Source organism: Eptesicus fuscus, chromosome 5 (genome assembly GCF_027574615.1).
Source record: "Eptesicus fuscus isolate TK198812 chromosome 5, DD_ASM_mEF_20220401, whole genome shotgun sequence".
Lineage (NCBI taxonomy): Eukaryota > Metazoa > Chordata > Mammalia > Chiroptera > Vespertilionidae > Eptesicus > Eptesicus fuscus.
The window spans coordinates 41,140,410-41,155,874 of NC_072477.1; the positions used below are offsets into that span (position 1 = coordinate 41,140,410).

The 15,465-nt window shown below is 40.2% G+C and overlaps 1 protein-coding gene across 1 annotated transcript in view; it reads left to right on the forward strand.

The window, feature by feature from the left end:
• The window catches only part of L2HGDH (L-2-hydroxyglutarate dehydrogenase), a 37,072-nt gene that overhangs the window by 1,111 nt on the left and 20,496 nt on the right, over positions 1–15,465 (forward strand). The window contains exons 2-4 of the mRNA XM_008139074.3: positions 1,772–1,887; positions 2,566–2,717; positions 9,562–9,693. Coding sequence (XP_008137296.2) covers positions 1,772–1,887; positions 2,566–2,717; positions 9,562–9,693 — 400 coding nt within the window. The remainder of the gene's footprint in view (positions 1–1,771; positions 1,888–2,565; positions 2,718–9,561; positions 9,694–15,465) is intronic.

The following is a 15,465-nucleotide window of genomic DNA, read 5'->3' on the forward strand; positions in this document are numbered from 1 at the left end:
GGTTTTGTTTATACTTTTTATTTTGAAATAATTATGGATTTATAGAAGTTTGCAACAAAGCGGCACTCTCATTTACCCCAATGATAACATCTTACGTAACTATAGTACCATATCAAAACCAGGAAATTGACATTGGTACACTCCATAAACCTTGTACAGATTTCATCAGTTTTACATGCACTCATTTGTGTGTGTGTATGTTTCCATGCAATTTAATTATGTGTTAATTTGTGTAACTACCACCACAATTCAGAAACAAATATTCCGTCAATACAAAAATATCCCTTGTGTTATATTCACATCCCATCTCTACACCTTTCTAACCACTTCCTAACCTGTGGCAACCACTAATCTATTCCCCAGCTCTATAATTTTCCACTTTGAGAATGTTCTGTGAGTAGAAATACACAGTATGTAATCTTTTGAGATTGGCTTTTTTCACCTTGAGATCCATCTAAGTGTTACCTATATGAATAGTGATTCCCTTTAATTGTTGAGTAGCATTACATGGTATGGATGTGTCACCTTTTTTTTTTAACATTCACCAGTTGAAGGATATCTAGGTTGTTTCCAGTTTTTGGCTACGAATAAATCTGCTATAAATATTTATGTACAGTCTTTGTATGAGCATAATTTTTCCTTTCTCTGGGATAAATGCAGGCACTAAGACCTACAGTAAGTACATGTTTAGTTTTTTAAGAAACTGCCATATTCGTTTCTCAGAGTGACTGTTATTTTACATTCCTACCTACCAGTAATATGTGAGTGATCCAGTTCTTCTTCATCCTCACCAGCATTTGGTATTATCACTTTTTTTTTTTTAGCCATTTTGATATGAGTGTAGTGATATATCATTGTAGTTTTAATTTGCATTTCCCTAATGAGTAATGGAATTGAACATCTTTTCATGTTCTTATTTGCCACCTGTATATCTGTCCTCTTTGATGATATGTTTGTTCATATCTTTTGCATCAAAATAATATAATACAGGAGAGGATTAAATGGGGGCAGGGGGAGAAGCAAGAGTGTCCATATTCCTCATAAACCTAGATTTGTTTACCATAAGGTCAGTGCTAAAGGGAATCTTTTACATTCCTCATTGCAGTTAGACTTCACAAGGCCTTTCTAATTTTTAAAATCTATAATAATAAAAGTGTATTATGCTAATTAGACCTGACGTCCTTCTGGACGACCTTCTGGACAAAGCTGCGGTGGGATGGGGAGGGGGACGAGGCAGCCACAGCGGTGGCTGAGCCCCTCGCACAAATTTTGTGCATCAGGCCCCTAGTGGTTGTGTAATCAGGGTTTGTCGTGGCTAAATTTGTGGTTCTGAACCTATTAGCTGTTTTCTTTTTAACAGAAAAGATTATAAATTGTTGCATACCAAGGTGTTGAAGACTTAATGTGTTAGCTAATCCTCAAGAATACTGCACTTGAATTTTAAAAGAATAGATGGTAGAGAAGAGTGCGATGCTTAACACATGTAGCTGGCCCAGGCAGAGGACTGTGGAGATTTAGAGCAGCTTAATCAACTAGCCACCCTGCCTCCTGGGTGTAGCTGGTTATACTACTGACCAGCAATGCTGTTAACTTTTAAGGGTATCTTCTTGCGTATGAAGTCAAATAGCACAAAACCCAATAAATATTTGCTTTTTATGATTATAAGTTAATAGTTTAATTAATTATCCATAGATGACAAAAATGTTGCATGTGAAGTTTGATGAGGTCTACTGTAAACGTGCATTTCTTTAAAAATGACTTTCTCTTGAAGCTCATTTGATGTAGTCGTTATCGGTGGCGGAATTGTGGGGCTTGCCTCTGCCAGAGCACTCATCCTGCGACATCCAGCACTTTCCATTGGTGTCCTGGAAAAGGAGAAAGAATTAGGTATGTATGGTTGATGTATGTTATCAGTATTGCTCTTCAGGCTTATCCGGAACACCCGCTTATTTTGTCAATTCTGCATCTGTTATGCTGAGTGTCGATGTTAGTATGCTAGTTCTCCAGAAAGCAGAGTCTGGGACTAGGACTTTGGTATAAGTGATTTATTTGAGAGGTTATCTAGGAGACAGGAGTGAGGGGGTGGGGATAGTAAACAGGGAAGGAGGGAGAGCCACATGAGGGTACCTTATTGAAGTTGCTGTTGTGAGTTTGATTCTACTGGGACCTCTGAGGAGCTACATAAACATTTCCCAGCATCATGGTCGTTTATCCATCAGCTCTGGTCCCTATTGTTGAGCATTGCCTCTGGGAATGTTGAGTTCTCTTTCCCCACATTAGACAAGGCCCTGGGGCAGAATGCAGGGAACTATAATGATCCCTTAAAGTGGTTTGCTGGAAGTGAGAGGTGAGTTTGTGCACCAGAGTTGTAACTAAAATCAAAGGTGGGCTGGAGGGATGTGACACAGGCAACAAAGATAGCGGCTAGAGGAATTTACCAGTGCTCTGACTGTAAGAATTTTAAATAATGTGGTCTCTGATAGCTTCAAATATGTTTGTTCCCCCACTTCTTGGGTTTTGTATGAGACATTTATTTTCTCTTATCCTGTTTCTCTTGTTTGGTAGCTATTCACCAGACTGGACATAACAGTGGTGTCATACACAGTGGAATTTATTATAAACCGGAATCTCTAAAAGCTAAATTATGTGTACAGGGTGCAGCCCTCATCTATGAGTACTGTAACCAAAAGGGAATTTCTTACAAGCAGTGTGGCAAGGTATGGTATTTTACTAGGACCTCAACTTATTTATCACTAACATTTTCTTACTGATGTTTAATGTTGAATTTTTTAAAAACCCTGGATTTTCTTTCTTTATATCAAGTAATTTGCAAAATCTAATATTAGAGAATAACTTTTTAAAAAGATGGTGTAACTAACTCCATGTAATTAAAAAAAATTATTTTTGGTAGGTTTTTAATGATTTTATAGAGAGAGGCAGGGAGAGGGAGAGAGAAACATTGATGTGAGAGAGAAACGTTGATCGGTCGTCTTCTATATGAACCCCGACCGGGGATGGAACCTGAAACTTGGGTACGGGATGAGTCTCCAACCAACTGAGCCACACCAGCCAGGACATTCCATGTAATTTTTAAAGTAACAGCTTTATGACATAATTTATATACCATACAATTCACCCTTTTAAAGTACACAGTTTAGTTTTTAGTGTAGTCACAGAAGGTGTAGCTATCACCATTTTCTAATTTTAGACCATATTCATTTTCCCAAAAAGAAACCATATACCCATTAGTAGTCATTCCCCACTCCCCCTACTTCCTAGTTTTGCTTCTTTCCCAGTCCCTGGCAACCACTAATATATTTTCTGGATTTGACTATTCTGGACATTCCATGTAAATGAATTCATACAATATGTTGTCTTTTGTGACTGGCTTCTTTCACTTAGCATAATAGTTTTCAGGTTCATTCATTTGTAGCATGAATCAATACTTCATTCTTTTTATATGTTTCATTGTGTAGGCATACCAAATTTCGTTTATCCATTTTACAGCTGATGGACATTTGGGTTTTTTCCACCCTTTGGCTATTATAAATAACACTGCTATGGAATTTATGTACAGGTTTTTTTATGTACCTGTTTTAATTTCCCTCGGACATGTACCTAGGAGTGGAATTGCTGGGTAATAGGTAACTCCATGTTTAACGTTTGAGGAGCTGCCAAACTGTTTTCCAAAGTGCTGCACTGTTTTATATTCCCATCAACAGTTAATGAGGATTCTAGTATCTCCACATCCTCACCAACATCTATTATTATGTCTTTTTTATTTTAGCCATCCTTGATGTGAAGAGGTATATATCACTATGGTTTTGATTTGCATTTCCCTAACTATTAATGATATTGAGCATCTTTTCATATGCTTATTGGCTATTCATTTATCTTTGAAACCATGCTATTCAAATCTTTTGCCCAACCCTAGCTAGTTTTGCTCAGTGGATAGAGCATCAGCCTGCGGACTTAAGGGTCCATGGTTTGATTCCAGTCAAGGGCATATGCCCGGGTTGTGGGCTCAATCCCCAGTGGGGGGTGTGCAAGAGGCAGCCGATCAGTGATTCTCTCTCATCATTGATGTTTCTATCTCTATCACACTCCCTTCCTCTCTGAAATCAATAAAAATATATTTTAAAAAATATCTTTTGCTCGCTTTTTAAATTGGATTATTTGTCTTCTTATTGTTGAGTTGTATGTGTCCTTTATATATTATGGTTACAGTCCCTTATTAGCCACAAGACATTTACTAAAGTACTGCTAAAACATTAAAATATTTTTTATTTTTAATATAAAATAATAGTAATGGTAATGGTAATTTAAAAACGTATTACTAAAGTTTTTCTCCCATTCTGTAGATTTTTACTTTCTTGATGGTATCCTTTGAAGCACATTAGTTTTTAATTTTTATGAAGTCCAGTTTATCTTTTTCTTTTGTTGCTTGTGTTTTTAGTGTCATACCTAAGAAATCATTGCCTAATATTAGATCATGAAAAATTACTCCTATGTTTTTTAAAAAATATGTTTTTTATTGACTTTAGAGAGAGAAGAAGGGAGAGGGACAGAGAGATAGAAACATCTATGAGATAGAAACATCGATCGGCTGCCACCCGCACACCCCTACTGGGGATCGAGCCCGCAACCTGGGCATTGCCTTGACTGGGAATCGAACTGGTGACCTCTTGGTTCCTGAGTTGACACTCACCCTCTGAGCCACACTGGCTGGACATTACTCCTATGTTTTCCTTGAAGAGTTTTGTTATAACCTTAGCTCTGACCTTTAGGTCTATCATCACTTTCCTTTCCCCCCAGATGAGTTGGTTTAATTCCAGGTGATAAAGAATTTGGGGTAGAACAAGTACTGCAGAGTATACTTTGGCAGGATTTTAGGCTGGGTTTGCTCTGACTTCCCAGCTGAGATAGGAATGGCTGAGAACTAAAGAGAAGAGGAACCACAGTATGATTTTTGTTTTTACAAAAGTTTATTATTAAATGTACAACAGGCTTCAGGACGACATTTCATTCTAGCTATACATGGTAACACATGTTATGGCAGAGAATCCAGATGTTGAAACAGAAATGGAATTAAGGATCACCATTGACCCAGGTACAAGGAACAGCTTATTTTTCGCCAGAATTCTTTATTCCAAATGTGGAATCTCCCCGGGTGTGGCATTTCTTTCCCACAGCCTTCACTTTTAGCTCCTTGAGTTTCTTCTGCCCCTCTTTCTGTTTCTGCTTGAATGCCTTACCACCTTCACCCATTTTCTTGGCCTGCTTCTTGGGCTGCTTCAAGGACTTCTTAACACCTTCACAGCCAGCCCACTGCCCTTTCCACAGACCCTGCCAATAGAAGTTTCCTGCCTCACTCTCTGCACCTGTACCTCCAGCATATGATCACTTAAAAATATATATATTTGTATTGATTTTTAGAGAGAGAGGAAGTGGGAAAGAGGAGCATTGATGTGATAGCAGAACATCTGTTAGTTGCCTTCTGCACACCCCCTGCTGGAGATCGAGCCCACTACACAGGCATGTGCCCTGACCAGGAATCAGCAATCTCTTGGTACACTGAAAGGTGCCCAACCAACTGAACCATATTAACGAGGGCCACTTTTTAATTAATTTTGGTATACGGTGTGAGGAAGGGGTCCAGCTTTATTGTCTTGTATGTGTCGATCCAGTTGTTTACCACCATTTGTTGAAAAGACCATTCTTTCTACATTGCTTTTTATCTTTATCACAACTCAATTGTGCATAAATGTCAGAGGGTATGTTTAGGATTCTCAATTCTATTCCATTGATATATGCCTATCCTTATATCCTTTCACACTATTTAGATTACTGTAACTCTTTATTTTGAAATCAGGGAGTGTGAGTCCTCCAACTTTGTGCTTCTTTTTCAAGACTGTTTTGGCTAACTATTGCTCAGTTGGTTGAGCATCCATCCTATGCACAAGGAGTTCACTGGTTTGTCTCCTGGTCAGGGCACTGCCCAGGGTTGCAAGCTTGATCCTCAGTATGGGGCGTGCAGGAGGCAGCCAATCGATGTTCTCTCTCATCAATGTTTCTCTCTCTCTCTTCCTCTCTGAAATCAATTTTTAAAATAAAAAAGCAACACATTTTTAAAAAACATATTGTTTGGCTGTTCTGGGTGCCTTGCATTTTCTTATGAATTTCAGAATCAGTTTGTCAGTTGCTTTAAAAAGGCAGCTGGGCCGAAACCGGTTTGGCTCAGTGGATAGAGCGTCGGCCTGCGGACTGAAAGGTCACAGGTTCGATTCCGGTCAAGGGCATGTACCTTGGTTGCGGGCACATCCCCAGTAGGGGTTGTGCAAGAGGCAGCTAATCGATGTTTCTCTATCATCGATGTTTCTAACTCTCTATCCCTCTCTCTTCCTCTCTGTAAAAAATCAATAAAATATATATTTTTTTAAAAAAAGGCAGCTGGGATTTTGATAGAGATTATATTGAATCTATAGATCAATTTGGAGAGTATTGCCATCTTAACAATATTAAATCTTATGAACATGGGATGTCTTTTCATTGACTTAGATATTTAATTTCTTTCAACAGTGTTATGTATTTTTCATTGTGCAGGTCTTGCATTTCTTTTGTTAAATTTATTCCTTGGTATTAGTCTAATAGGTGTTTCTGGGTATTCGTTCTTTTGGTATGTGGATTCCTTAGGATTTTCTATATGTAGGATCATACCATCTGCAAATAAAATAGTTTAACTTCTTTTTCAATTTGGATACTTTTTATATTTTTTTCTTGCCTAATTCCCCTGTGTAAAATCTCTAATGCAATGTTGAAAAGTGAAAGTGGACAACCTTGTGATTTTCCTGATCTTAAGGAGAAAGCATTCAACTTTTCACTGTTAAGTATGATGCTAGTTGTGGGTTTTTTTGTAGATGTCCTTTATCAGATTGAGGAAGTTCCTTTCTATTTCCAGTTCATTGAGAGTTGTGTTGTTGTTTTTTTAATCATAAAAGGGGATTGTATTTTCTCAAATGCTTTTTCTGCTTCTATTGAAGCAATCATGTAGTTTTTGTCTTTTATTCTATTAATATATTACATTAATTGACTTATGGATATTAAGTTGATCTTTCACTTCTGCAGTAAATTTCACTTGGTCATGATATATAATCCTTTTTGTATGTTCTGCATCAGCTTACTAGTCAGGACTCTTACATCAATATTCACAAGATATATTTATTGGTCTGCAGACTTGTTTTTTTTTTTTTTTTTAATCTTTGTCTGGTTTGGGTATCTGGCTAATACTGGCTTACTGAATTAGTTAGGAAGTGTTCCCTTTTGTTTTGTTGGAAGAGTTTATGAAGAATTGGTATTAATTCTTTAAAACAGTGGTCCTCGCCGAAACCGGTTTGGCTCAGTGGATAGAGCGTCGGTCTGCGGACTGAAAGGTCCCAGGTTCGATTCCGGTCAAGGGCATGTACATTGGTTGCGGGCACATCCCCGGTGGGGGGTGTGCAGGAGGCAGCTGGTCGATGTATCTCTCTCATCGATGTTTCTGGCTCTCTGTCCCTCTCCCTTTCTCTCTGTGAAAAATCAATAAAATATATTTTAAAAATAAAAAAATAAAAAAAAAAAACAACAAAAAAAAAAACAGTGGTCCTCAAACTTTTAAACAGGGGGCCAGTTCACTGTCCCTCAGACCGTTGGAGGGCCAGACTTTAGCTTAAAAAAAACTATGAACAAATTCCTATGCACACTGCACATATCTTATTTTGAAGTGAAAAAACAAAACGGCAAAAACACCCGCATGTGGCCCGCGGGCCGTAGTTTGAGGACGCCTGCTTTAAAACATGTGGTAGCACTCATGACTATAGTTCCTGGGCCTGATCTTTGTGGGAAGTTTTAAAGTTACTAATTCAATCTCTTTGCATGTTATAGGTCTATTCAGATTTTCTTCTTGAGTCAGTTTCAGAAGCTTGTGTCTTCCTATGAATTTGTCCATTTCATGTAGATTATCTAATTTGTTGGCATAAGTTATTCATAATATTCCCTTGTAAGGCTTTTTCATGTAATTTTTAAAAATAAAAGTTCATTGTTACCATTAAAGATGCTATGAAGATTTTTTAAAATTATATGGGGAAATGGTCCTTACATAGTATGAAGTGAAAAAATATGTAAAACTGTATTTATAGTTTTTATGGTTGAGTTATAAGAGTTCTTTATATACTCTGGATACTCGTCCATTATCACCTATATGGTTTGCAAATATTTTCTCCCATTCAGTGTGTTGTCTTTTTATTTTTGGATAGTGTCCTTTGATTCCACTTTTGTTCTTAAGGTTAGTTATTTGTTGATTTAAATAACCTTTACACCTTGATTAAGAGTATTATCTCTATTAAATGTTGACTCCTTGCTATGAAATAGTAATTTGTAAATTCTCATTTACCTGGGAATATACATCTGTGCCTTCCTTTGCTGGGAGCTGTTAAGGAAGAAACTACTTTAAAAAGATACTTTGCCCAGAAATAAGTAGAAAAAGAGTCTTGAGTAAAGTTGATAAATTTATCTATTTTTTCTTTGCAACAGGATGCATTAGTAAATACTTTGTAATGTACTTTATTCCAGGAAATAAAATGGATAGTTTTATGTTTATGATATCCCATTATACTGAATACTAAATGTTTTCTTGATGTACTGGTATTTTACATTCTCTTATAGAAAAAAGGCCATTCTGTTTTGTTGTTGCTGATTTTTTTTTTGTTTTTTAATGTAAAGATTAAGTAATCGAGTGCTTCTCTCCCTTCTGGGACTGAGGGAGTGAAGGTAATATCAGTTGATTATGGCCAAGATGCATGTAGTGGCTGATAGCAGAAGTGGAAATTGAGATTACATCTCAACTTTGAGGAAAATTTTTCATGCAGTTTTTTTTTTAATATATTTTTACTGATTTCAGAGAGCAAAGAAGAGGGAGAGATAGAAACGTCATTAATGAGAAAGAATCATTGATCGGTTGCCTCCTGCATGCTCCCCACTAGGGATTGAGCCCGCAACTCGGGTATATGCCCTGACCAGGAATCGAACTGTGACCTCCTGGTTTATAGGTTGACACTGAACCACTGAACCACGCTGGCTGGGCTCATGCAGTTTTCTTAAGTCTTAAGACTTAAGAGAACTTTTTCCGGTGGAGGAGGCAAATGAAGTCATGAAGGAAGGTTGAAGTAGATACATGAAGAAAAATCAATTTTAATATTTTTTATTGATTTTTTACAGAGAGGAAGGGAGAGAGATAGAGAGCTAGAAACATCGATGAGAGAGAATCATCGACCAGCTGCCTCCTGCACACCCCCTACCAGGGATGTGCCCGCAGCCAATGTACATGCCCTTGACCGGAATCGAACCTGGGACCTTTCAGTCCGCAGACCGACGCTCTATCCATTGAGCCAAACCGGTTTCGGCAAGAAAAATCAATTTTAAAAAATCAATCCAATTTGTCATGTAACAATTTATGATTTTTCTAGTCACTTTATCTTTCGTAGCTGATGATATGTTTAACTTTATTTATATTATCATTTTTTGAAGCTTATAGTAGCTGTAGAACAAGAAGAAATTCCCAGACTTCAGGCCCTATATGAGAGAGGCTTGCAGAATGGTGTCCAGGGCCTGAAGCTGATCCAGCAGGAGGATATAAAAAAGAAGGAGCCATATTGTAGGGTAAGTGACTCACTAACTCCACACACATGCTCACAGGGACATTTGCATTTAGGGCTCGGTCTTGTGAACATAGAGGCTGAAAGTGAATTTATAGAAGGAAGGAATTATATAGAAACAGTTAGATAATCCTGTCACAAAAGCAGTGGGGTAACAAACACAAGAGGGCATTGCCACAAACTCTGGACACTTGATTTCTTCTTTCCCTAAGTCATTATAAGAAACATCCAAACCTGTAAAGCAAGCATGTCAAACTTGCGGCCAGCAGGCTGCAAGTCTCATTTAAATAAATGGGCCACGAGTTTGACATGCTTGCTGTAGAGAATTTTTGTAAGAGTTTATTTGCGCCAAACTGATGACATATGCCAGGGAGCAAGATCTCAGATGCTCTGGAGAATAAGTTTTGCAGCTTCTTTTATGCATTTGAAATTAAGGAGGGAAGTTTACAGGATGGTGAGAGAAAGCAAGGCAGGGATTAGATTAGGATAGTTAACAAGATTATGTGCTCTCTTGAGGGTGGTTACAGCTTATTTCTATGGTGTGTTAACCTAATTGCACAGACACAATGGACTAGGCTTGCTTAAGGCAAATATAAACCTCTTTAAAAATATTTTTTTTTAAATTGATTTGAGAAAGAGAGGAAGGGAGAGGGAGAGAGAGAAACATCAATCATTTGCCTCCTTTACGCACCCTGACCTGGGATCGCACCCACAACCTGGGTAAGTGCCCTGACCAAGAATTGAACCAGCGACCTTTTGGTGCATGGGACAATGCTCAGACCAACTGAGCCACGCCAGCCAGGTTGCAAAGATAAACTTTGTACTAAAGAGGTTATATGCCTGGGACATGACTACCCACCATGACCGGTCGAGTTAGGGATTTATGACCAGATCACCCTGTTAGGTTACTTCCCATAGAACCCCTCTTCTCACTCACACCAATGAAAAAATACCAGGTCTGAGGGACATAAGCAAATGCAAGAGAAGGTCTGAGACCATATGACATGTTTGGAAAGCACTGAGTGATGAGGTGTGGTTGGATCACAGGGTGTGTAGGAAAATATAAAAAGTGAGACTAGAAAGGCAGGATTAGGCCCACATAAAGGGTCTGATATTTATTCATGCTGATAACTTTGAAGTTTATCTAGTAGGTATAGAAGCCACTGAAAATTTTTGAGGCGAGTGGCTGTGATATCCAGCCTGTATTTCAGGAAGATAAGGGTGGCATGAGTGTGAAGGGTGGATTGTAGAGTATCTTGCTTAAAACATGCTATAGGGGAAAACCTTCCTTTTATTAATGAGAGAGACATGAATAATAATTCTCTGCATAACAACTTTCTTTGCTAGCCTTTCAGTTACTATTAGTTCAACCCCTAGTTCCACTGGCTGTTCCAGTGAATGGCTGTATCTCCTGTTCCTTCTCCCCTACCCTTTTATTGACAATATGCAATAGCTGGACTCTAGCCCGATGGTGTGGTTCAGTGGTTGAGGATGTCACCGTTTGGTTCCTGGTTAGAGCACATGCCCCCGTTTCAGGCTCTATCCCCAGTAGGGGGCTTACAGGAGGCAGCCAAGCAATGATTCTCACTCATCAATGTTTCTGTCTTTCTCTCCTTCTCCCTTCCTCTCTCTAAAATCAATAAAAGCACTAAAAAGAAAAATAGCTGGACTCCAGGTACGTGTGTTAAAGAGTCTGGCTTCTAACTCATTGCCAGACAATGCTTATCAGAAGCTTTTAGTTTAGTCCAAGAGTTTAGGCAAACCCGCACTTGAAAGATGACTAGTATAACTTATAAAAGAGGTATGCCCTGCTTTTCTCTGAGGCCTCTGCAGAAGTGATCTACTTTATATAATGCCACATTGTAATTTTCAATGCCTATTTAGGGTGGCAATATTCTAGTACTAGTATAGTAGAAAATATAGTCTGGTTATTTCATAAAGGTGTCTTGAGTAAATTCCTCCTTTCTCTCCCAACCTCACCACTGCTACCAGCAATGATGGGCTAAATTTGCATAGTACAAGGTTACTTCTGTTTCTTCTAGGACCTCCAACATGAAAAGTATATTAGGGCAGCTCTAAAGGGCTTCTTAGAGCAGAGTCCTTTCAGCAAAAGATTTAAGTACTCCAAGAGGGGCATTTTGGAAAATTTTAAACTGGCTCTGTGAACTTTGACTTTGGAGGATAGCTCTGACAGCTCTCTTCTGGGCAGATCCTGACTGCTGCGTCTGACCTTAGCTGTGCAGATCCGTCTGCCTTTTCTTTAATTGGTCAACCACATGGTCATCTGTTCCTCTTACCTTCTAACTCCCAGTGTTCCCTGTTTTGCTTGCCTGGCTCTTTTCTAGCCATCTGACTGACCTGCTGTGGCCTAACTAAGATTTCAAGTTCTGACTTGCTAACCTGGACAGTGCATGCCCAGCTCCTGGCAGACTGCTAGCCTGTCCAACCCCCATCCTGGGCCAGAGCATTGGATTGCTTGGCAGCAGTGACTCGCTCCACCTTCCCCCAACATACACGTATAGGTAGGGCCCACCAGCATCTCGTGAGGAGGGGCAAGGCCAAGGCCAAAACTAGAAAGGGAAAGAAAAGAAAGGAGATCTTTTAGAGAAGGTCTAGAAAGGGTAACTCTCTGGTATGTTTAAAGATAGCAACCTTCAAAAGTACTTCATTGAGTAAATGTTTGAGTGCCTTCTGTGTGTCAGGCATTGTACTAGTTAATAGGAATATAAGATGAATGAAGATATTTGGAATTCCAAAAATCTTTTGATATGGAGCATTTTTCCAGCACACTTTTATCCCACTGTTATACTTGTCACAGAGTTTTATGCTAGGTAAGGAAGTTTTAGTGACTAAACTCTTGGTATTATCCTAATTTAGATTTTAAGATTATTGTACCCAAAATATTATTTATAGGTTGAAATTGAATTATAGCTATTGACCGATGAATTTAGGGATTGTCAGGCCATATAAAGTCTAATATAAAATCTTAGTGTATCTACTCTATCAAAACAAAAGGACTGATTTCCTGTACTTGGGCAAATGCTCTCATATTCTGGAAGCAGACCATCAGGAAAATGGTGAAGTTTTTCACACGTTGCTCTCAGTTCGTGAAGAGAGACTGTTGGGTGTTTTGTGAGCCTTTACCCTTAGTGTGATCTGGGCACATGGCGACATTGGTCAGGGGTGTGTAGCAAAGTCAAAATCTTTGAAGGATAAGCAGGTAAATGTATTGGGGTAGGGGTGGGGCACTGAATACAATAATATAATATTTTAAACTAGAGGCCCAGTGCATGAAAATTCCCTCAGCCTGGCCTGCCCCCTCTCATAGTCCGGGAGCCCTCAGGGATGGGAGGCGACCCAGCAATCAGGGGAAGGCAACGCCCCATCACACCTCTGCTGTTGCCACTGCTGGCACCACAAGCCTTGGCAGCCCTGGGCGGCTGGGCAGCTGCCATCTAAGTCTTGCCTGTGCCTCGGGCCGGCCCTGGGCAGCTAGGGGGCTGAGGGAACTAGGAGACTCCAGAGGCAGGCGTGTGGAGCAGCCACGCCTGCCTGGGGGTGGCCTCGGCCTTGCCGAGTGCCTGCCACCCAGCGGGGCTGAGGGGACTGGGCACCGCCATCTTGTGGCTGTGGGCGCTGCCATCTTTGAGGGCATGACAGTCAATTAGCACATTCCCTCCTTATTGGCTGTGGGTGCCGCCATCTTTGCGTGGCGTGAGGGACAATTAGTATATTCCCTCTTTATTAGATAGGACAATATCAAATATTATTTTAAAACTACAACAATGACATACTGTGCTGGCCAAACAAGAAGACAGCAGCATTTACCAGTCATACTCAGCTTCTGGGTCTTAGTTATCCTGGGAACCAGGCAGTCCTCTTTGGGAAGATTGATAGAGAAAACTAATATTCTCATACACATTAAGGCAAGATAAAATGGTGTTATTACTAAGGATTCCTCAAAGTGTAGTCCATACTTAGTGTGTGAAAATCTACTTTTATTCTTTTCTTTAGAATTAGAAAAGGATACATTTATTCTAAAAAAAAATGAATAAGTAATGCTTGTAAATCATTCATCTATAGAGTTTGAACATATCTTGGCAAAACACACACACACACACACACACACACACACACATCAGAAGAACAATCCAGGCTGTTAATTTCTCATATTACCTGAAGAGAAAGTTTGAATTAACTATATGTGATCTTCATTCAGTATTTGCAGTCTTGAAAATAGAGGCTGCAGCAAATAAAATCAATGCTCTGCAAACATATGAACAATTCTGAGTTCTCACTGAGTGTGTATGACATATGATCCACTACTGGGGAAAATCTCAGTGGAGTTTATTTAAAACTAATTGGAGAACACTGTGGTAAGTGAAATAAGCCAGTAATAGAAAGACAAGTTCCATATGACTTTGCTCATATGTGGAATTTAATGAACAAACTGAACTGACTACCAAGCAAAATAGAGACAGACTCATAGAGAGCAAGCAGCCAGCTCTGGTGTGTGTATGGGGGCAGGGGGCGGAGAGGGGTTGAGGAAAAAAAGAGAACTCATAGACATGGACAACAGTGGGGAGAGGAGGTGGGAGAGAGCCTAGAGGGGACAAATGGTGATGGGAAAAATTAAATTAAAAAATCATAATTGTTTAGTGATACAGAATTCAACTCAATCAGATATGAATCAGGATGAGGGATGAATAAAACTGAAAAACTCATTGTAGCAGCTGGAAGAGCCTAGTAAAATGAACTCCTTTAAGGAGGAGAATTATTTTCTGATTATAGAAATTTTCTTATTTAGTTAGTATTACTTCTTATATCTGGACATATTGAATCTATATATCCTATCTAATAAAAGAGTAATATGCAAATTGACCATCACTCCAACACACAAGATGGCTGCCCCCATGTGGACACAAAATAGCCACCACAAGATGGCCATCAGGGGAGGGCAGTTAGGAGGGACCAGGTCTGCAAGGGAGGGCAGTTGTGGGCGATCAGGCCAGCAGGGGAGAGCAGTTGGGGGGGGACCAGGCCTGCAGGGGAGGGCAGTTAGGGGTGACCAAGCCTGTAGGGGAGGGCAGTTAGGGGCAAACAGGCTGGCAGGGGAGCAGTTAGGCATCAATCAGTCTGGCAGGGGAATGGTTAGGGAGTGATCAGGCTGGCAGGCAGAAGCAGTTAGTGGCAATCAGGAAGACAGGCAGGTGAGCAGTTGGGAGCCAGCAGTCCTGGATTGTGAGAGGGATGTCCCAGATTAGAGAGGGTTCAGGCTGGGCTGAGGGACAACCCCCTCTGTGCACGAATTTCATGCACTGGGCCTCTAGTATATATATAAAAGCCTAAGTGACCATCACGACAGAATGACCGGAATGACTGGTCTACCAGTTGCTATGATGTGCACTGACCACCAGGGGGCAGATGCACAATGCAGGAGCTGCCCCCTGGTGGTCAGTGCGCTCCCACAGGGGGAGCACCACTCAGCCAGAAGCCAGGCTCACGGCTGGTGAGTACAGCTGTGGTGGCAGGAGCCTCTCCCAACTCCGTGGCAGCACTACTGAGTGGCAGCAGCGGGCACAGCAGGCCAGGATGAGTGCAAGTGGTGTGGCGCCCGGCCCCAGTTCTGGCTCCTCCATAGCTGCCTGCCACTTGGGGCACTGCTATATCCCTGGGGGGATGTCTGACTGGCCTGCAGGGATGGGGCCTAAATCATCAGTTGGACATCCCCTGAAGAGTCCTGGGTTGTGAAAAGGTGCAGGCTGGGCTGAGGGAC